The sequence below is a fragment of the Rhodamnia argentea genome, chromosome 2, assembly GCF_020921035.1.
Source record: "Rhodamnia argentea isolate NSW1041297 chromosome 2, ASM2092103v1, whole genome shotgun sequence".
Classification (NCBI taxonomy): Eukaryota; Viridiplantae; Streptophyta; class Magnoliopsida; order Myrtales; family Myrtaceae; genus Rhodamnia; species Rhodamnia argentea.
Genome location: NC_063151.1, coordinates 29,806,599 through 29,829,402, shown reverse-complemented (window position 1 = coordinate 29,829,402; position 22,804 = coordinate 29,806,599). Strand labels below are relative to the sequence as shown.

Sequence of the window (22,804 nt, the reverse complement as noted above, 5' to 3'; positions counted from 1 at the left end):
GCCAACATGCAATACTTCCGAGCAAACCACAGACAAGTCGTCTGAACTCGAGCCCTCGAGCTTGCGAATGGAAACCTTGAACGACTTCCAGTCTCTGGCAATCCCGGATGGGATTCCTCCATCAGATGCGAATGCATCACAAGACTAAGGAGCTCTATGTGACACGGTGGAAAAGTACCTAGGCTCCATTTATTTTTACAAAAATAAATAATTCAAAAAATATTTTTTTAAAAATGACTACTTATATTGTTTGAGAGAATTAATAATAAAAAAATATTTTTATTATTGATGATAATTTACGTGTAAATATTTAGATGGATAATGAAAATATTGAATGATTTTTTTTTTCGTGTGTGTGTGGTCTAGTAAAATATTGAATGATTGATATTGCGTAACTTTTGGAACAAAAAATCCTCGTTAATCACGTGGTCCGCGCTTGAGGAGAGACATCATTGCTCGTGAAGGGTTGCATTTACACGTTGGACCTATATCTATCGGCCATTGGCTAATCTGCGACGCCAACATGCAATGCCTCCTGCTAGGCCACCAACCCCCCCAAAGACGACATGTCTCATTATGTAATAAGAGTTTTTCTTTATTGATTATTATTGGTCTCTTTTATGATGGGCCTTGACCTAAATTTTTTTTTTTTGGTAAGGAACCTTGACCTAAATTTCGTCCCAAGATTTATGAATTTCCCATTAATCCAGACATAAATAAGTTGCGAATTGTACCGGAACAAGCGACCTACAAGGAGTTAATAGCACTCTACGAGTAGAAAGATCGATCTCACGATATAAGGTCACTCGTTCGAGCTCGTTTCTTATCTAGTGAAATCAATTTTTTATGATTCATTATAATCATGGTCATTGTTATTGGATATTAAATTAAAATAAATGTACGTAAACAATATTATTTAGTTACTTTTGATGATAGCGTGTCTGTACATTACTTCACATCACCTAAATATTATTAGTAGATATTAGGGTTTATTATAATCATGGTTACTATTACTAGATAGTGGATTAAAATAAACATACATTTGGACAAAGATGTGGCCAAATGTGTATATATGGAACTCGGTGACCATTAAACCAAGCCAAAGTTGAAATCACCTTAAAATCCATTTGACTCATCATTCTCTAAGGAGCTTCAAACCCGTTCAGTTGGGGGTGCAAGAGCGTAACGACCAGCGAGAGACGGCACTAATGGGTTCGAACGAATTCGAACCAGGTCAGAAACAACATGCAATCTGCGTTCCGTTCCCGACCCAGAGCCACATCGGAGCCATGCTTAAGCTGGCGAAGCTCCTCCACCACAGGGGCTTTCACATCTCCTTCGTCAACACCGAGTTCAACCACAGACGGCTCGTCCGGACTCAAGGCCTCGAGCTTGCAGACGGTACCTCTAGTGGCTTCCGGTTTCTGGCGATCCCGGATGGGATTCCTCCGTCAGACGCTGATGCGACACAAGACTTGGAGGCTCTGAGCGACGCGACGAGGAAATACTTGGTCGGCCCATTATGCGATCTCCTGTCGAGTCTGGCTTCAGATTCGAGTGTCCCTCCGGCAACGCGGGTCGTGTCTGACGGTTTCATGGCGCTCGCGACGAACCCCGCCGCTGCAAAATTTGGGATTCCGCTCGTACACATGTGGACTATATCGGGTTGTGCCCTGCTGGGGCTCATGCACCTTCGCACCCTTGAGGCAAAGGGTTTTACATTACCCAAAGGTAAATGCAGAATTCTATTATCCCACTCCAAAATATAAGGAATTTATTTATCTGATTGTTCACCCCACCTCTTATTTTTGAAGCGGCACTTATAAATTTCAATAAGTATAGACCGACCAAAACTTTTGATAAAACAATGACCAGTGACTTTTTTTGTTTGGCAGTTACCATCGTACTAACTTTTTTATAAAATTATCGACTTTCTTTTGCAATCATTATAGATTAAAATTGATAATTTCTACGGGTCAGCAAATTTAACTGGTTGGCAAATAAGGTAGATAAAAATCGTTAATTCAACTTCTATTTATTTGCTGAATATATAGATAGATCGAAAGTATCATAACCATACTTAACAATAAAATACTAGAAAAAGCACACATACGGCGAAGTAATAGAAAAGATGGTAAGTAATAAACGTTTGTAAGCAGTTCAAATAGGACTTGATAAACAAATATTGATTGGTAATCCAATTGGAGTAAAGTTTGAAAGTCATGCAAATAAAAAACGATAAATTCATATAGAGCTGATAAATCCAAAACGCTCGTATAAGAGACAAATAAAAGTTGAAAAGCAATAAAAAAAATCAATAAATATGAAAATATAAAAATAAATGTCGCATGTAAAAGGTTGTTAACATAGAATTAGATGATAATACAGTAAAAGTCACTCAAATAAATATTGTTAAATTCATATGGAAGTTGACAAATTTACGATGTTAATACCACTGAAAATTAAAATTTAACAAAACATAGAAAAAACCTTGAAATATTTAAAATCATACTAAAGGGTAGTTATTTGACAAAAGTGAAGAAAAGAAATAAAATTGTGATTTTGCGTGAATGATCATGCAGACGAATCTAGCTTGATGGACGCACATCTAGACACCCCGATCGATTGGATCCCGGGGATGAAGAGAATGAGGCTGCGCGACCTGTTCAACTTCATCGGACTCCCTAACGGAGACAAGTTATTCGATTTCACCGTGGAGGTCGTCGACAGAGCAAGTGAAGCCACATCGACAATCGTCAACACCTTCGAAGCACTTGAACCAGACGTGCTCGGTGCTCTCTCCTCACTGCTCCCTAGGGTTTATCCGATCGGACCACTTCACTTGCTCATCAATCGAGCCCGTCGAGACGAAACATTCGTATCCGAGCATATCAAGGGCAATCTCTGGGAAGAACACAGTGAGTGCCTCAAATGGCTGGACTCCAAGAAGCCGAAAACCGTGATTTACATCAACTTCGGGAGTATAGCATTCGTCACGCACGAACAGTTGATGGAGTTCGCAATCGGCCTGGCAAATAGTAAGCAATATTTCTTGTGGATTTTCAGGCCTGACCTCGTGAATGGAGATGCCGTGATCCTTCCGGTCGAGTTCGTCGAAGAGACGAAGGAGAGAGGTTTCGTCTCGGGGTGGTGCCCGCAGGAGAAAGTGCTGAGCCACCCTTCGGTTGGGGGGTTCTTGACGCACTGCGGATGGAACTCGTGCATCGAGAGCATCTCAGCCGGAGTGCCGATGCTGTGCTGGCCGAGATTTGGGGACCAGAAGACGAACAGCAAGTACATATGCGACGAGTGGGAGGCTGGGTTGGAGATTGGTAGGGGCGTGAAGAGGGACGAACTGGAGAGGCTGGTGAGGGAGTTGATGGATGGAGAGGTTGGGAAGAAGATGAGAAGCAAGGCCATGGACTGGAAGAAGATAGCCGAAGAAGCGGTTGGTGAACATGGGTCATCTTCCATGAATTTGGACAAGTTCGTGAAGGAAGTCTCGTCTTAAATAATTGAACAAGGGTTGGTTTTTATTTCTATTTTTCCTCCTAATATTTGTGCTAATAAGATGGTGTCTATCTTATATTATGACAAACAAATATGAACTCGAATGTGGTTGTTGCTGTCTGTCTTGTATTATGACAATCAAATGGGAACTCCAGTGTGGTTGTTTTGGGAAAAAGTTTCACGATAAAGGAAGATGTTTTTCAGGAAAATATTTTTCCTTTTTTAGGTTAGGAAATTCATTATCATTACTTTAAGCATGTGTATTCATTTTCACCATAAATGATTTTCAGTTGACTTGATCATTTTAAGTAAACAAAACACTTGAAAATCTAAAGACTAGTTCGCAAAAATTTATTCACTCAAATAAATACACCCTTCATGTTTGTGCCTCGGTGACGGTGGATACGAACATGCTGTGGAAAAACTACCAAAAACGTTCTAAACATATTGTAATTATGTCAATTCAGTCATAAACTCATTTTTTTTACCAATTGAGTTTTAAACATTTTATATCTATGCCAATTCAGTCCATCCGACCAATTTTGGCATGAAATCGCTGATGTGTATGTCAGTCATTTATGTGGTGCAACTCGAGCTGTCGTGGACATTTTTAATATGTTTTTGTTTAATTATTTTTTATTTTCTTTTTTTTTGGGCTAAGGGCCGGCAACCATCGCCGGCTCTTAAACCAAAAGAGAAAAAACTAAAATATAAAAAAATCTTAAATAAATTGAAAAAGATATTATAATAATATTATAAATCATTCACATCAATGCCGATCGCCCCACGTAGGACAGCCGGCATCCACGTCAATAATTTTCAGCTAAAATTGGCTGGATTGACTAATTTAGCACAAATACAAAAAGTTTAGAACTCAATTGGCAAAAAAGAGATTTAGGATTGAATTGACACATTTGCAATAGATTGAGGACTTTTTTGGTAATTTTCCCAACATACTGCTCTTCCAAAATTGGGTGTATCTAATTTGATTTAATGGCAGGGCTTGGCCGAGACTTCTTATGTCTGTCGGGGTTCAACTTGACCCTTGGGACACAATTTTGCTCTCCCTCAACGATCTTGACCTAACTTGCCAATTCAGAGGTCTTTCATTCTATTGGTGACAATGTTATTGTATATATGATCAGTCTATCCAAGATCCTGGAAACTCTAAGAGAACTCGATACCCGTAAAAAAAAAAAGAAGAAGCAAACTCTCAATTTCTGTATAACATAGTCGTAGTTGTTGATATGTGTTGTAATTTGCATATCGATCTTTACGTAATATAAAACTATGCAGCGCTATAAAATCGGGCGAGGCAATTTTCTTAAAAACTGTTGTAATAGAATGAAGATGTGCCAAGGGTCGGTATTTCATCACGGAGCAGCCTTGATCGAGTTATCCGACACCAATCGTTGGGCGAGGGCAAGCCAACCCTCTCCTAGTGGCCGGGGAAGGTTGCTGGCAACCCTAGCCGGCCAAAGCAAAACAATGAAAGAAATAAAGAAAAAAATAAAAAAATATATTTAAAAATATTCATGTCAGCGACGGCCATCTTACATGGCGTTGCTAGCATCCATGTTAGAAATATTCAGCGAAAATTGGCTGAATGGACTGAATTAATACCGATACAAAAAGCTATAGAGCTAAATTTATCCAATCAAAAGGTTTATGACTAAATTAATGTCAATGTAATATGTTTATGACCTTTCTGGTACTTTTCCCGCCATTACCGTGATCCTTGGCTAACTAGACCTGGGTAGTCCTAGATCTTTAGTTATAACTAGAAGTGGAAAAATAAGTCAAGAATCCATACATTAGGTCGTGGATCATAAATGGGTTGTTTAACAAACTTGCATGAGTCATAAATGAGTCACTTACAGGTTTTGAGTGGATCATAAATGAGTTACTTTACTAAGTTACCATTTTAAGTGAGTCATAAAAAGGTTTTCTAATTTTTTTATTTTTTTATTCTTTCTTTCTTTTACTTTTTGTCTCGACGAGTCGATGAGGGTCGCCGACGGACCCTCGCCAACACCAGGCAAGGGCTGGGCGACCCTCGAGGCCGCAAAACCCTCGCTCGATTTGGGCAAGAGTCGAGTCCTTGCCGTGGTCGGCGACCCTCACCGAATTTAAAAAAAAGAAAAAAATAAACAAAGGAAAAGGAAAAAATAAAAAAAAATTATTACTTTATTTTGAATATAAAAAATTATAAAAAAATTTCCTTAATATTTTAGCAATATATTTTTTGATAATTTATAAGTTTTGCTAAATTAGATATAAAAAAAAAATGAAAGTTTTTTAGTCATATGAGTCGAGTTGGGTATGGGTAAAAAAATTTGTATGATAATAAACGGGTCACAAAGGGATTAATGGATCATTTATGGTCCGATCCAACTCATCTATTTAACAAGTCTATTAATAACCAAATCAACGATTATTTCCCTCGTTGGCTTGAAACTTCGCCACTCCTACCCAAACTTCATATGAGGGCAAACGAACTCCATGGTACCATTGATGAACTCACGAGTGAATCTCCCTTTGTTGCTTTTGCTTAATGTTTCTCAAAATGACTTCTCAATCCATGGCCAGGGCCACGTCGCCTGGGACAAGATCATTGACATGTCGAACGATAACTTCACCGGTGCTTTTCCTACCAAGTACATCCCAAATTTTAAGGCAATGATGGATGCACATCCTGGACAAGATTGATTAACTACTGTACACACAAGGCAAATATTACCCATCTCTAGGAGCTCCATTTTTTCTTCTGAACCCATGCACAAATTCTGTGACCGTGAAGTTGAAAGGAATGGAGATCTAGCTGGTGAAAATTTGGAATGCCTTCGGAGTCATCAACTTGTCCAATAAAATTAATACCTTCCAAAACGGAAATGCCTGGGACCATTGGAGAGCTCGTTTTGCTTCGAGGTTTAAGTTTAACCATTTCCTATTACAACATCACAAGTTCCGTACCTCGATTGATCAATCGTGAATCTTGCCCAGCTTGAATGGTTAGGCCTTTCTTAAACAAGCTCGCTGGTGGGATTTCTTTCGAGTTGGTAGGCTTGACATTCCTCTCGATCTTAAACCTCTCAGAGAACAGCCTTACAGCCGAGTCCTATCCCCTAGGGGAACCGGTTTACTATACATTAAGGGACGATTCCTACCTTGGTAACTTGGAGTTATGTGGATTTTCGCTGTCGAAAGCATGCATCAAGATGCATTGGATTGGAAGATTTTGTTGATGGGTTATAGATGTGGACTAGTTCTTTTTTCAAGTAGATGTGGACTAGTTCTATGTCTCATATTTCCTTTTAATCGAAGAATAAACCTACGTGATAGAACTTGAATCCAATATGAATAAAATTCGACATGAACTCTCATGGAGAGTTTGACTAACATGAATTTTTCTCTTATCATGTTTTGATGCATATTACTTCTGTTGCGAAAATTCACATTGACTACATCATTTCTAGTCAATAAAGAATATAGTGTTAGATTCGTATAACGCAGCAACGGTATCTTTAAGGCTATATTTTCCTTTGTCCACGGTTTTCTTAAGCCACGCTTCTTATTTAGGGTCACAAGTGAAGACTAGTAGAAGACTAGTCGGAGGAAAAATTACCAAAAAAAATCCTAAACATATTGTACAAATGTCAATTCAGTCCCAAACATTTTAATTTAGCAAATTTAGTTATTTCGAATAATTTTGTCAGAAATTACTGACTTGGACACCGACTGTCCTAAATGGCATGGTATGGCTAGAGTTGACGCGGACAATTTTTACAAATTTTTCAAATTTTTTTATTTTTACCTTTTACTTTTTTTTTTTTTTCTCTTTTTTTGTCAATGTGGCCGACAAGGAAGCCGTCGCCTAATGGCCAGTGAAGGTTGCCGGCAAACCTAAAATAGAAGATATTGGCTTTCAACACCAAATATCAAACACTTATCTTTGAACTGATGATTCCATTGGTGTGGCAACCTCTCGGGCCCACCACCTGCTTGCTACTCATGCTCTATTTTAATCCAATATAAGATATATAATAGAAGACACATGCAGAAGCTAAATAAACTAAAAATAATCAGGCGGTCATACAAAACCATACACGTGCATGCAAAACCTGGTAGGGACGCCTAAAGGGTATGACCTCATAGAGTTTCACTACTGGTACCTGTTTAGATAAATAACGAAAACTTGATTTCATATGTATAAATAACCATTTTGTGCATTGTCCTTTATAACAAACCAATGTAGTACACTGAGAAGATTTCAAAAGGAGGACGTCTACTCTCGAGTACTAACTAGCACTATCTCTGTGCTCCAACGACACCACTATCAAGCTTAGCTGCCGGTACCTAGGTATCTCAAAAAGGGGCAACAACTAAAGAGTGAGCTGAAGCTTAGCAAGTAGGAATACTAATCTAAATAACTAAATCATTTATTCAGTCATGTAATCGAACAATGAATCACCAGCACCAACATTGGAATACATATGGTTCAAGCGATAGCAACATGTAATCATAACGTCACTTAATAACCACAAAAGAAACTAAATAGACTCCACAAGAATGTCAAAACCTTATGGACAAACACCTACATAGTCTCAATCACAATCGGTTTTGGCATCCATTGCACTTAGCACTATTAATACACTATATCTCGCTGCCCACGTCTTATAGCCACCTACCTAAGAAGATAACTCGACCTAAAAACCATGCAAACCTTCCGTTAAACCCCCATGCTTTCTGACCATTTACCAAGCCTTGATTCCACCACCAAATTTGCGTCGTACCGACCATGACCCAAGCAATCAGCCATTTACTCTTGACTACTCATGACCATAAGTATACGGTCCGGCAATTAAATCAACATGTTACACAAATTTGTCCAAATACCCCATAGGAGTTCTCGGCCGACCACTTCCCCTAATTCCACTTGCCCGGTCGATCACCACGACGATCATCCCTTGAAATCTCACTGCCGATCTCCATAAGGCTCTAATCTATCGAGAAAATTTGACATGCAAAACTGTTTGCTCCACCGTGCAAGACCAACCTCCATTCGATACCATCTCAACTCATGTCGACTTATTTCGCCCAAATCAAAGACTATAAACAATTTAGTGGTCCAGGTTAATAATCTACTTGCCTTAGGATCACATATGAAGAAATGGAAATCGAATTGCCGTCCGGATGGGCTCAAACCGCCATTTTCTTCTTGGTGGGTCACGCGCGAGGAAGAACTAGCGGATGAGATGAACAAGCAATTTTGAGGGGCTGAGCACGGCTAGCGGAGCTCATGGGCAGCCATCGCCGAGTTAGGGAGTCCCCAACGTGAGTTGGAGAGCGAGAGGAGTTGCTCGAGCAAATTCGCCGAAGAAGAAATAAGAAGATGGAGTAGAAGAGAGGATGAGGGAGTTGTCCACAGTGAGAGGAGGGGAAAAATGAGGGAGGAGAGAGTGTATGCCCTTAAATAGAGGGCTTGAGGCGATAGGTTTAGAGGCTGATCGGGGCTTCGTGATTTAATCGCAAACCAACTTTGCGTTGAGACCGGTTTTACCCAGAACTATCTCTCAATCAAATACCAACGGTCCACCTAAAATATCACGTCGGACTATCATTTCAAATATTTCATTGCTCAAAATACTAATAATCCCCTTATTTCACTATTGCCATAATTCAAGTCCAATAATTACTATTCCGCTTGTTAATCTAATTGGGCAAAAATGTAGGCCATCACAATTGGATCAATAAAGAAATCAAAGGAGTCGCCCGTTGTCGGCTCATGTCCATCCAAACGTATTCACGGCACGACAACACGGTGTTGGCTCAACATCCATGTATCGTAATCTTATTAATTTGATCAAATCAGACATTTCGTGATAAGAATACCCTTGATCATAGTGTGAAATAAGGCACATGGTGTGCACCAAGCCGTCATAAAGATTCGAGATAGAGTCATCAATTTGAGGCATTTTGAGAATAATGCCCCACGTTTCCTTATTTCGACACCAAAACTTTCAGAATGCAAGGACACAATGCCCACACTATTTTAGGAGTTGCAAATTTCTTGCACTATTGACTTTGGCTATTCATTAGATGAATATCTACATTTTGCAGAATGTTCTTATAACAACAACTATCATTCCAACATTAAATGGCACCCTTTGAAGCTTTGTATGGCCGTAAATGTAGAAGTCGTGTTTGTTGGGATGATATTAGTTATAAAAGACTAATCGACTAATAATTCATTCAGCAGTCGGAAGAGAAAGTCATATTGTTGGGAATGACTCAAAACAGCACAAAGTTGTCAGAAAAACTACACGGACCTCAAAAGGCGCAAGGTAGAATTCAACATGGGAGATAATGTATACCTGAAAGTTTCTTCTACGAAGCGTGTTATGAGATTTGGCACATGTAGCAAGTTGAGTTCAATATACGTGAGACCATTCTTGATCTTAGAGGAGATTGATGAAGTTGGTTACAAATAGGCTTTACTACTAGCACTATCTACCATATATAATGTGTTTCATGTCTCATTGTTGTGGAAGTATGTGCAAAATCCTAAGCATGTGTTAGGTTTTACATCATTGAAGTTAAGGGAGAACATAACGTATGAGAAGCGGACTATTCACATCAGCGAAAGGAAGGATCAAGTGTTGCATTGAAAAACCATTCCTTATGTTAAGATCCACCAGCAGAATCACACGGAGAGAGAAAGGCTATGTGGAAGCTTGAAGAAGAGGTGAGACTCAAGTTTCACAATTTGTTTGAAAGTTGAGGTAAGTTCATATATATTCGAATTTCGAGGACAAAATTTATTTTTAGGAGGGTAGAATGTAATAATTGAAATTTGACCGGGTTAAATGGACTGAGGAAGTGGGACTCAAAAAAAAAAACGTTGAAAAGTAAAAAGGAAAGAAAAAGAAAAGCCGTGACTTTGGCCCTTTTAAGAAGCAGAGAGCTCGTACGTGATCAGAAAGAAAAAGAAAAGAGGAAGAAGAAAGAAGAGGAGTCCATGCCACGGACGCCTTGCCAAGCCATCCCGACACCGATTTGCAACGCCTATAAGTAATTGCGCCGTTTGTTCTTCCAATCGGAGTAGTTTTTTGAGTTATGGCTTAAACTCGAAGTTTAGTGAAATTTGAGCCGTGTAGTCCGATTTTTGAGTTGTTGACCTTCGGATTTTCTTGGAATTGGTAGATTATGGTGTCCTAGAGTTGTGGTTTTCACAATAGTGGTTTTGAAGAAATGGTTCGGTTGGAACGAGAATTTAAGGGTTTCGCATTTGAGTTTCGCTTTGCGAACAGATTGAATAATTGATTTGGTTGTCCGATTTGTTGACGTGTAAGAGTTGATTTGTTAGCGTTTGAGTTTAATTTAGTCAATTCATCGTTGAGATAGATTTTTACTTGATTTTGACGTTGTTCCTCACTTATTTGTTAGGATCGTAAGTTCAACGATTCGAGTACCACATATTATTTGGTCGTAGGTGGTCATAGGCGAGTGGTGCTATCTTTTCTTCGAAGTTGCAACTCATATTTCGAAAGCATTTTTGGCTTAGTTATATATGAGTTAAATAATAGCTAGGGCATTTACTGTCTTTTAGTGTTTGTGAATGGTTTGAGGATGATTTTATATACTGCTTTGCGAGATGGTTCATGAAATAAGTTCGGGAATGATTTGTGAAATGCTTTATCAAAGTATTGTTGGTGGATGATTGTGTTGCGTAATGATTACATGTTTGAATTTGTGAAATTAATTGTGGTTTGGACTAATCAAGGACTAAGTGTTACACGGCGATGCGTGTCTCATGCGAACCACCTCTAGTGCTTTGTACAGTTGATATATGTTGATCAAGGGCTAAGTGCTACATGACGATGCGAGTATCGTGGGAGTCAAATCTAGGGCCTTGTGCCATTGATATGTGTTGGTCAATTTCTAAGTACTACATAGTGATGCGAGTCTCGCAAGAGCCACCTCTAGAGCTTTGAGTTTAGTATTGAGCATGAATAGACCTCAGAAATGTAATTTGACGAGATTGAGTATTGAACTAGACCGTCCATACTTGTTTTGATATTATTCTTACAAGTTTGTTATATTATGATTTTGGTATAAATGAGCTGTGTCTTAAGTTTTAAATGTGTACTATGGAGGCTATATCTGCTTGGAATGTATTACTCATTGGGTTGTGGTTGTTCATCCCTCACATCTTACATGCTTTTCGGGTTCTTCAGTTATTGGCTAGTAAGGCGGGAGCGTCATCCGAGACTTTTTGGTAGTAAGATTTTTTTATATGGTTTAAGGGAGACGTGCTTATGGTTGTTGACAATTTGTTGTGTTGGCTGAGTTCTAGTGTACATATTCTATTTTATGAACGATAGAAATACTTATGTACCCAATTTGTTGGTCTGTCATGTACATATAATTGGTTATATATATGTTGATAACAGGTTCTTTAGTTGTATTGAGGTTGCGCCCTTTATGTGGAAGAGCGGTCATGTCATCCCCTACTTTTGCTAGTTTTAGGGTGTAACAGATACAAAGGAGGCGATATAGTTACGACGTTTGCTTTCGGAATTTACGTTAGATGAGAATAGTCGATATATACTATTACAACCAGGGTAAAATTGTCTAGCATATAATCCAATTTATCACGAGCGAATGAGGCATATTGACATTAGGTACCACTCATCCGAGGTGTTTGGTTTAGCTTTCTTAAGGGGCTTTCAGCCTCCAAAGCCCCTTGAAAAATATTAAAGCGATTGGTTCATCTTTAGGCCAGCATTTGGCCAAATGCTGGCCTTGAAAAAGCTGAAAGCTCAATGTTAGTAAATTTTTACTAAAAAAAAAAACAAATTGCATCCAAAGCCTCTTTGCAAAGTTGTTTTTACCAAACACCATTTAACTCAAAGCCAATTTTCAAAGAAATTTTAACCAAACGTAATTAGCATTTTCCCAAACCCTTTTAGGTCGAAAGCATTTGTATTTTTCCAAAGTCCATTTAAACGCTGAATCAAACACAGCCTAAGCCTATTCCTTTGGCGAAGCTCATGTTCCGCTTGAGCATAACCGGCGTTTGTAGAGAGTGAATGCCTATCTAGGCATTATGAAGAGCACTATGACTTGGTTATAAATGTCGAGTTAAGATGAAGAATTATTAAATTATATTTCAATCTGATTATGTAGATCGATTTGTTAAATCTAATCTATTAAAAAAACCATAGTGGACCACTCTTCTATTTTGAATTAGAAATCTTTTCTTGAAGCACACAGGAAGTCCACGTGATTTGAAAAAAAGCATCATGTTTTGACCGGATATGCTTGAATATTTCCAAGACGTATTCTTCGTGGACGGCCACATCTTAATTTATTCTCTTTGAGGGCCATAAGGTAATTTTCCTGCAAAAGCCACACAATCAAGGACATCCTGAATTTCCTTCGTGAAAAGCAGCCGCCGCACGGGAGGAAAGGAAAAAACGCAAAACGTTGTTGGTTTTCGGCCGTACGAGGAGTGCTGTTATTTGTGCTACGGTTATTTTCTTAATAATTCTTTGAACTTGGGTGTAATTCAATTATGCGAAACATTCAAACATGTGAGCAATTATAACTGGTGCCCTTTATTATTTCTCGTTGATTTTTTTTATTCTCTCGTATTGACTTAATTGCAAAATCTTGCAAGTTTTTGCGTTAATATCACAACATATAATGTGATGCCATATAGCAGCAGATAAGGGCTTGCAGTCCCTCTCACAATTGCCAGCAAAAGTCACCAATGAATCTAAAATAAAATAAAAACTAAAAAAAGTTCAAAGAATTTTTTAAAAAAAATCAGCGTTAGCACCAACCGTCTTACGAGGCGTAACCAATGTCCGGCCAAAATCAATCGAAATGATTAAACAGACAAATTATTAAAAGGTTTTAAGACTAAATTGACAATCTACATTCTATAACCCACTAAGCAAGAGACTAGTTAGAATGAAGTTTCGACCAATAGGGACCGGCGAAAATATGGCACCTTTTGGATAATACAAGTATTGATCTTCCAAAAACAAATATTCCAACATAGTAGTTTTAAGACTTTTTTTTTTGGTAACTCGCGAGTTGCACCGCTCTACATTATGTGAGATTCTTAATTCTCTACCAACTATGCATCAACAATGATAAATGCCTATCATCCTTGAAGGCGAAAGAAGCTTACTCGATTCGATTGTATTATACAACAAGTCGTACTGAAACTAATTTCAAATACAATCTTGTTTAGACAAGTCATATCCATCGAGGTATTGATTTCGATGATTGATCAATTTTTCAAACTAAAACTACTTATGTCATTGGGCGGTGGAGGTAGATTGCGATCCACATGCATGCAAATGGATACTCTAGAGCAGGTGGCTATGGGGACTCACTAGTCACCTCTCCATCGTCCCCATCCCAAGATAGAGACATGTGAGGCAGCATACTTGCCCAACTCCGATGAGAATCGGCGCGTAAATGATAGTCATTTTGTTCCTAAGAGCTATTTTTTATCAGAAATAAGTTTTTTTTTATTTCTATTCTCCGGACAAGTTTTTTAGCAGAGAAATGCATTTGATGATGACACAATTTTTGTTCCCGAAATATAAATTTGTTTGATAACAACATAGAATTTCTACGACTGCTAGCAGCGTCAACCGATTGCTCGAAGACCGACGACGAGCAATGGATGATAGTCGGCGATAGTGGCGCAAGAGAAAGGGAGTGAGCGATGAGAAGAATTTTTATTTCTATTTTTGCTCTAAATTTTGTACGAAATCCTCCACTCAAGTACCTTAACACTACACATTAATTAATCCATTCAGCAGAGGTGGAGATAATGCAAGGGCTTGTGCAACTTTCTTGGTATCTCCGAACGCCACCTAGGAGAAAATGACGTGCGGTCCCTAATCTTTTGTCGATTAGGAGATGTGGGGCTTCGCACGATGTCATTTCATTCGTCATTTTCTGGCTTTTTACTTAGTCGCGGTCCATAGAATAAGTTGTCTCAAGTGAATATTTGTGTGGTCGGCTTCTATTTATCAGCCACAAAATAGCCAATCGCGTATCAATCAAGAAAAAACTTTACGATATGGAAGGTATAGATCATATGCTACATTGACACGTTATCGCTTATAAGTCACTCAACAAGAGATACAAGTAGTCTAATCAATTATTTTTTAATTGGGGACCAAAGACATGGAGATGAAATCAAACTAAATATGACAAACTATAAAATTAAATTATGTCTCCAATTTAAACTGTTTACGGAATTCGACCTGATTGAAGGATGTAGATCGGATTGTTAGACCGAATCTACTAGAGATAAAAGAAGGTCAGCACTATTTTCACCCTATTTTGGCTAAGACACTCCATTTTTCTTGTTAAGTTACCGAAATACCCTCCTCTCTCTTTTTAATTTATTGTTTCCTTTTTATCCGGCTAATCCGCAAAACTGCCTTTACTTCTGCGATCTCTCTCATCAATTTCACAATACAAATGTTCAATTACACCCATCAATATATCAATTTACCATATCTCATTATCAAAGAATGATGTCAATTTTAACTTATGGTCTCATATTTTCATTCATAAGAAATTTCTATTTATGATAGCATATGAACACATAGTTAATTGCCTCTTATTCTGAATAGTGTGAGTGAAACTATATTGCAAAGTCAAAAATTAAATTTCAATTTAATTATTTAGCCAATCTTGAGGAAAAAAAACCGAGACGAAAAATTGACCAAAATATGGAAAAGGTTAATTTGTTAAAAGCATGATCAAATGTCAAGGATATTTATGTTTAGATCATATGTAAACATTAACAAAATTTAAATGCATAAAAGAAAAAGACATTAAACTTCTTGCCTTTCAACTCCTACTATGTTCGACCAAACGAAAAAAAAAAACTCCTACTATGAAGAAAGTAATTAATATCGATTGTAAATTCAATCTCATAACAAGTGGATCAAAATTTTAAAATTTGCTCAAAAATCTCTCCTAAAAAAATTGTAATGGGAGTTTGAAAGTGCAAAATGTATAAATAAATTTTCTACCCATCTTGTAATTTACATTAACATGTGAAAAGCTCAAAAGGAAGCACAAATCAACGATGTTTAACTTTTAAACCTACAAATTTGTTCCGGAAAACCAATCACAAGGTCAAAATTTGCTAGATAATTACATTAAATTCTAATTTTCAACTTTGAATTAAAGTTCACTCAAACTATTGCGTAAAAAATAAGTAATTGATTGTGTGTCCATAAGCTATTATAACTAGAAACTTCTAACCTTTTACACAACTTTTGTAATTACAAAAATGAGACCATAAATTAAGAATAACAACCTTCTCTAAGCAAAGTGATAACATGGTTCATAATGAGATGATATTTTATTGGGTATAATTTGACAATTGCCTAGTGAAATTGATAATTTAAGAGAGAAAATATAAATAGGACAATTATGTGGATTAGCTTGATTAAAAATAATAACAAATAGAAGAGAGATAAGGGTATTTCGGCCATTGATTGAAAAAATAAGTACATGGCTTAATCAAACTGGGGTGGAAATCGCTAGACATATGAAAGAGATCATAATGGGTCACTTTTCTCTTCTGAATTAGTAATCCTTTTCTTGGAGCACACGTTTGGCCGCGCGTGGTTGGATTTTTCAAAGACTTTTCTATTTTGAATGAAAAATATTTTCTTGAAGAACACGTTTGACCGATATTGATGGATTTTTCAATGACGTTTCTATATCGAAGTGGAGTCCTCCTGGGGACATCTTAATTTATTCTCTTTGAGGGCCATACGGTAATTTCGCCGCAGAGGCCGGCACAGTTAAGGACAACAGAGCCGCCGCCTAAGAAGAAAGGAAAGATGTTTTATTTGCAAATACTTCGAATTTGACCGTAAGCTAAGCGTGGGAAACAGTCAAAGAATGTGAGCCATTTCTCCTACTATGGTGGATACTTTGTTAGTTGCTCTCCCCGTGGATGTAAATATCGACTCTGATCGAATCAGTAAATTTTTTATATATTTCATTAGTTTTTTGTTTATTTTTATAATTCTCTCGCCTTGACTTATTCTCGAGGTTATATTACTTTCCACGTTAATATGGCAACATACAAAGAAGTTGACAATGTTATATATAAGGAGAGAAGCTCAGCTCAAAAACTGTCAAACCAAGCCGAGTTGAAACTCGTCTTAAAACAGTCATTTGAGTCATCATTCTGTTAGTGAGAAGAAAGATGAGTTCCCCTGGATTCGAATCGGCCAGAAAGCCGCACGCGGTTTGCATTCCAACCCCGGCACAAAGCCACATCGGGGCCATGCTCAAGCTAGCGAAGCTCCTCCATCACAAGGGCTTCCACGTCTCCTTCGTCAACACCGAGTTCAACCACCGACGGCTCGCCAGAGCCCGAGGCCTCGAGTTCGCGAGCGGAACGCCGAGCGACTTCCAGTTCCTGACGATCCCCGATGGCCTTCCTCCTTCGGACACGGGTGCGACGCAGGACATCCCGACGCTCTGCGACGCAACGAGGAGCCATATGTTCGGCCCCTTCAGCGATCTCGTATCAAGCCTGGGCTCAGACCCAAGTGTCCCGCCGGTGACTTGCATCGTCTCGGACGGTTTCATGACGTTTACCACGAGTCCCGCGGCTTCAAAATTTGGGATTCCGCTTATACACTTGTTCCCTATACCAGGTTGTGCTATCATGGCGATGAAACATTTGCGAGCCCTCGGAGAAAACGGTCTTGCACTACTCACAGGTAACGCTCCTTCCTCCACCTTTGCCCAAGGCCCAAGTTCTAACACCATATTTTCCATTCTTTTAAGGCCATCCTTAGAAACGCATAGGCCTGTCTTCGATTATCAACTATATGTGTGGGAAGGGAGAACTGCCACACCTTGTAAGATTAGTCTAACAATGTTCAGTGGACACCTCGACTCCCACTCTAATAGGTTATGAGTCGCTCGTGTGCCTACTTTACGACTTTTTCGAGGAAAAAATTATCCAAACGGTCCCGTTGCATTTTTGTCAATCCAGTTATAAACCTTTTAATTTTGTCAATTTAGTCTTAAATCTTTTCACGTTTTACCAATTGAGTCTATCCAACTAATTTTAATCAGAAATTGCTGACATGAACGTCGGTTATCTTACATGACACGACTAGTATCGACGTAGATCTTTTTTAATAGTTTTTCTAACTTTTTATGTTTTCTTTTTCCTTTTTCTATAATTTTCATTTTCTTTGTGTTATTTTTCCCTCCGCCTACCATCGCCGGGCCTCATCGATGGCTGACGGAGGGAAAAAAGAAAAAGAATAAAATGAAAGAAATAGAAAGAAGGAAAAAGAAAAACATAAATAAATAAATAAATATTCCAAAAAAAAGATGAATTATTGCATTATTCCATTCTCCTGGATATTAATTTTTCATTCAGATCTCAATAGATGACTTTGATCACAAATGAAGAGCGCAAATCTATGCACTAAATCCTCAAGATTTATTTGTGACTTAGAATGCATTAAAAATCAAGGGAAAGTCACTGTAATTAAATCGGTTACAGTTTGATGATCTTGCATGGATATGCTTGCATGCAGATGAATCCCAATTGATGAACGAGCATGGGAACACCCCTATTGACTGGATCCCGGGAATGAAAAATATGAGGCTGCGCGACATGCCCAACTTCCTCCGATTCACTAGCTCCGCGGACGCCTTGTTCAACTTCACCGCCGACATCAGCAGTAGGACTAGCGATGCCACGGCAACCATCGTCCACACCTTCGAGGCGCTCGAGCCGGACGTGCTACATGCCCTCTCCTCAATGATCCCTAGGGTTTATGCAGTCGGACCACTCCACCTAATGATCGATCGAATCGCTCGAGAAAATACGTTCGCCTCAAAGCACATCGAGGGCAATCTCTTGGAAGAGCACGACGAGTGCCTCCAGTGGTTGGACTCGAAGGAGCCCGAGTCTGTGATCTATGTGAACTTTGGGAGTCTAGCGTCTATGACGCACCAACAGCTAGTTGAATTTGCGATGGGACTGGCTAATAGCGACCAGTGTTTCTTATGGATCTTGAGGCCAGACTCAGTGGATGGAGACATAGCGATTCTTCCCGAAAGGTTCGTGGAGGAAACAAGAGAGAGGGGCTTTATATCTGGGTGGTGCCCGCAAGAGAGAGTGTTGTACCACCCTTCGATCGGAGGGTTCTTGACGCACTGTGGCTGGAACTCGACTATCGAGAGCTTATCGGCCGGAGTTCCGATGCTGTGTTGGCCATGCTTCGCAGAACAGCAGACAAACTGCAAGTACATCTGTGATGATTGGGGGGTCGGGTTGGAGATGAATGGTGATGCGAAGAGAGATGAAGTGGAGAGGCTGGTGAGGGAGTTGATGGAAGGAGAGGTGGGGAAGAAAATGAGAAGCAAGGCCATGGAGTGGAAGAAATTGGCGGAAGAAGCAGCTGGTGAAGAAGGCTCGTCTTCCATGAATTTGGATAAGTTGCTGGACGAGGTTTTGTCTAAATGATGTAATTTGTTTTTTTTTTTTTTTTCGTTATGCGCTATGTTTCCTCCATTTCTAGTTGGAGGAGAAGATTTTCTCCAATAAAGTCCTCTAATAAATTGAGTGAAAGTCCTCTAATTGGTATACAACCATATTTACATCACTTACATGCAAACTTACCGAAAAAATAAATGTGGGTGGTGCCCATTTTTATAACCCATAGAACTATCTTTCATTGAAGAAAGATACGACATTTTTCATATTTGATGGAAAAAGACGCATTTTTTTTTGTTTTAATAACATAGTACTACAAATGTTAGGGGTGCGAAGTTTTTAAAAATTTGATTTGGACAGAATTAAACGTGTTGGCTCTTCTTTTTTGGACCAAGTCCAGTCGACCATAGGCTCAACCAAGGCCAACGTTAATGTACGTAATATAGATATTTGACCAGGGGCTCTGATGTTCTAATTCTAATATGGAAATGCTTCACCGACAGTCTTGTCATGAACCGTACAATCTCAACCGTAGATCTACATACCATCATCGTGTGTTTTGCATAAAGCACTCATTAATTGAGAGATCCTGTGATCGAAAATAACCGACAAGCTTGTCAAACCGTCGGGCTAGCGGCTTCTTTTCTAATATGAAAAACTTTCTTCACTCAAACCTTTAATTAGTAGGTGACAAATATAGGAATCACACATATACAAAATTAATTAAATGTGTGTTATTTACATTTATATGTTTATAACACCTACTTGAAAATTAAACAAGTACCATGCTTTTCTTGAATTGATATATTTCGATAAAGACTTGTTATTTCGGAAGTTGGATTCAATTAACCCCGATTCATCCGAGTAGACAATTTATCACAGAACTTAGCCAATCGCCGTCCGTATATCTTAGAACATGTTGGGGTGCGGTTCATACTCCCATCGACAGGAAGGCACGTCTCGCTCTTCTTCACTTGTAATTGAGTGATGTAACGAGAGGTGCAAGATGCTAATTAATTAATGTTGTTGATTGTTCCGCTTTTAAAATGTTTAGTTACCCGTGTTATTATCGAGTAAATGATGGTAAGCTCGATGTGAAGGCGGGGTGCATATTCCATGACTATGCAAGAGGTGAGTAGGGCTATCGGTTGTGGTGCTCGAATATAAATTCACCTATTTGCATTAGAAAAGTTACCTTTGACAAGTCTCCGGTACTTCTGACTAAGAGTGTTTGTGGTAATACTAATATGGATCCGGACGGTATTCAGCTTGAGGTGGAGTTGCAATAAGAAATTCCTGAAGTAGTAGGTACTAGCGTGGTAATCGACACAGATGATGCTTGTAGTGAGGTGGAGCCTATAGAGCCAACAGTTGTTATAACTGGCGATATTGACAAGGTACGTATTCCCGATAGATATAGATGCAATGATGGTTTTGCGTTATCCGTGATAGATAAGCTTGTATCGAAAAGTCCTTGCACGGCGGTTAAAGGATGTGGAGTTGGTGTTTTGATGAGATCCATGGTTATGCCGAAGTTCAAGCGCAATTTGGACTTAGATGATGTCTGTGGCGGTTGAGCCCATAGGGACTGTGAGAGAGTAGCAATGCAGTTCGGATTATTAGTGAAGCGATTGTAATTTGGCTCAAATATCAAGTCGAGGTGGAGATTATTGAAAATATGACTCAAATTTGAACTTGTGAATGAAATCCTTCCGAGATTAATTATACGGAAGCTGATTGATTAAAGGACAGTCAGATATGTTGGATATTTTGTGGATATCCGAAGTCGAGCAAAGGGAATATTTGGATATAGGTTTACTGGAGCTCGCAACAATATCCTTGTACGAATTGGAGATTTTACCCTCAACTTGAAAAGTCCAACTTCCCAGTTTGGACTTTGAGTTGGGCGACTCGGTGAACAGAGCACAAAGGATAAGAACAAATAAAATATACGGATGTTACCCGGCAGAGTCGGTTTTGGGTTTCTTTAGCAGAGTGCATAAATATGTTTAAATATGTACTCGTGGGTTGTTTTTAAGCAAGCCACGAAAAAAAGTGAAGTCTTGAAGAAGCACCAGTGACAACTGCTTGGCAGTGGGTTACCTTCTTCGTTGATTTTATTCGTGGAATTACATCAAGAATTCAAGCATCGAAGCCGATTAAATCTTGCGGTGAGATTTGTGTAATTCTTTATCGAGATTAAGAGATTATTTCGCGAGGAATTGGATTAAACACTGTGTGAGTTACTTAATGTAATTGGAACTGAAAAACATTAAAAGTATTTGAGTTACTCGAATGTGATTTGTAATTTCCATGTATCGTTTGATCTATAGTGAAATTCATCACTGTCATTCCCATAAACGTAGGTCTCTACGACCGAATCACATACATTTGGTGTTCGATTTATTTTCTTGCTCTATCTATTTATCGTTTGCTTGCTTGCTCCATGCAATAGATCAAGCTTGTCGAGACTAAACATTCGTATCCGAGCATATCCAGGGCAATCTCTGGGAAGAACACAGTGAGTGCCTCGAATGGCTGGACTCCAAGAAGCCGAAATCCGTGATTTACATCAACTTCAGGCGTGTAGCATTCGTCACGCACGAACGGTTGGTGGAGTTCGCGATCGGCCTGGCAAATAGTGAGCAATGTTTTTGTGGATTTTGAGGCCCGACCTCGTGAATGGAGACGCCGCGATCCTTCCCGACGAGTTTGTCGAGGAGACGAAGGAGAGAGGTTTCGTCTCGGGGAGGTGCCTGCAGGAGAAAGTGCTAAGCCACTCTTCGGTTGGTTGTGGTGGTGGTGGTTGTTTTTTTTTTTTGGGGGGGGAAAGGGGGGTGTTTTCTTGACGCACTGCGAGCGGAACTCGTGCATCGAGAGCATGTCGGCCGGAGTGCCAACGCTGTGCTGGCCGAGCTTTGCGGACCAGAAGACAAACAGCAAGTACATATACGACGAGTGGGAGGCTGGGTTGGAGACTGGTGGGGGCGTGAAGAGGGACGAACTGGAGAGGCTGGAGAGGGAGTTGATGGATGAAGAGGTTGGGAAGAAGATGAGAAGCAAGGCCATGGAGTGGAAGAAGATGGCCGAAGAAGAGGTTGGTGAACACGGATCTATCTTCCACGATTTTACGCGAAAGAAAAATCGAGACGCGATATTTTATCCCGATTTGCCCTTAAATTGCGACTACGTCGAACGGATGATTTCACTATAATTAGCACCTTGCAACTCTCATTACGATACTCAATTACAAGCAAAAAATAGTATATATAGTAGTAGCTATTCATGAGTCTAAATCCAAACTACTGATAAAAAATATGAGCTTCAATCGTAAAAGCCATCTGGCGTCCAAGGGGCGCTGTCCCTTGAGACCCCCACTAGGACGGCTCCTCCGGATCCCCACTTGCTCGGCGTGAAGCGGGACCTATATTCCTATCGCATGGAAGTATGAATCATACCCCGACTACTAAAAGGGGCTTCAGCACATATAAGATTCCAAATGATTTCAGGAAGGTTAAAGACCCAATTTATTTTGATTTTATTTTTTGGTCAAAAGATTTGCACCTTTGGGCCTTAACAATCCAGTCTGTTACTTGATTTACTTTTCTATTACAATGGGCCAAAAGAACATTTGGTAAATGGGCCAGCAGAAGGGTACATTCAGTTGCAAGCGAACTGGCATCCGAGGGAGCAATATCTAAGCCTAAAAGACAATTAATCAAATTCAAGTTGTCAGATTCCAGCAAGTACTTCACTTTGTCTTCA

At 39.2% G+C, this 22,804-nt stretch overlaps 2 protein-coding genes across 2 annotated transcripts; both read left to right on the top strand.

Moving 5' to 3' along the window:
* The first annotated feature begins 1,086 nt into the window (after positions 1 to 1,086).
* On the top strand, positions 1,087 to 3,779 carry LOC115739385 (7-deoxyloganetin glucosyltransferase-like). Its single transcript, XM_030672432.2, has 2 exons — positions 1,087 to 1,731; positions 2,583 to 3,779. The coding sequence occupies exons 1-2, from the start codon at positions 1,209 to 1,211 to the stop codon at positions 3,509 to 3,511; spliced, it is 1,452 nt and encodes a 483-aa protein (XP_030528292.1). The 5' UTR covers positions 1,087 to 1,208; the 3' UTR covers positions 3,512 to 3,779.
* Positions 3,780 to 16,694: 12,915 nt separating this feature from the next.
* LOC115739363 (7-deoxyloganetin glucosyltransferase-like) lies at positions 16,695 to 19,170 on the top strand. Its single transcript, XM_030672403.2, has 2 exons — positions 16,695 to 17,300; positions 18,135 to 19,170. The coding sequence occupies exons 1-2, from the start codon at positions 16,778 to 16,780 to the stop codon at positions 19,067 to 19,069; spliced, it is 1,458 nt and encodes a 485-aa protein (XP_030528263.1). The 5' UTR covers positions 16,695 to 16,777; the 3' UTR covers positions 19,070 to 19,170.
* Positions 19,171 to 22,804: the final 3,634 nt, after the last annotated feature.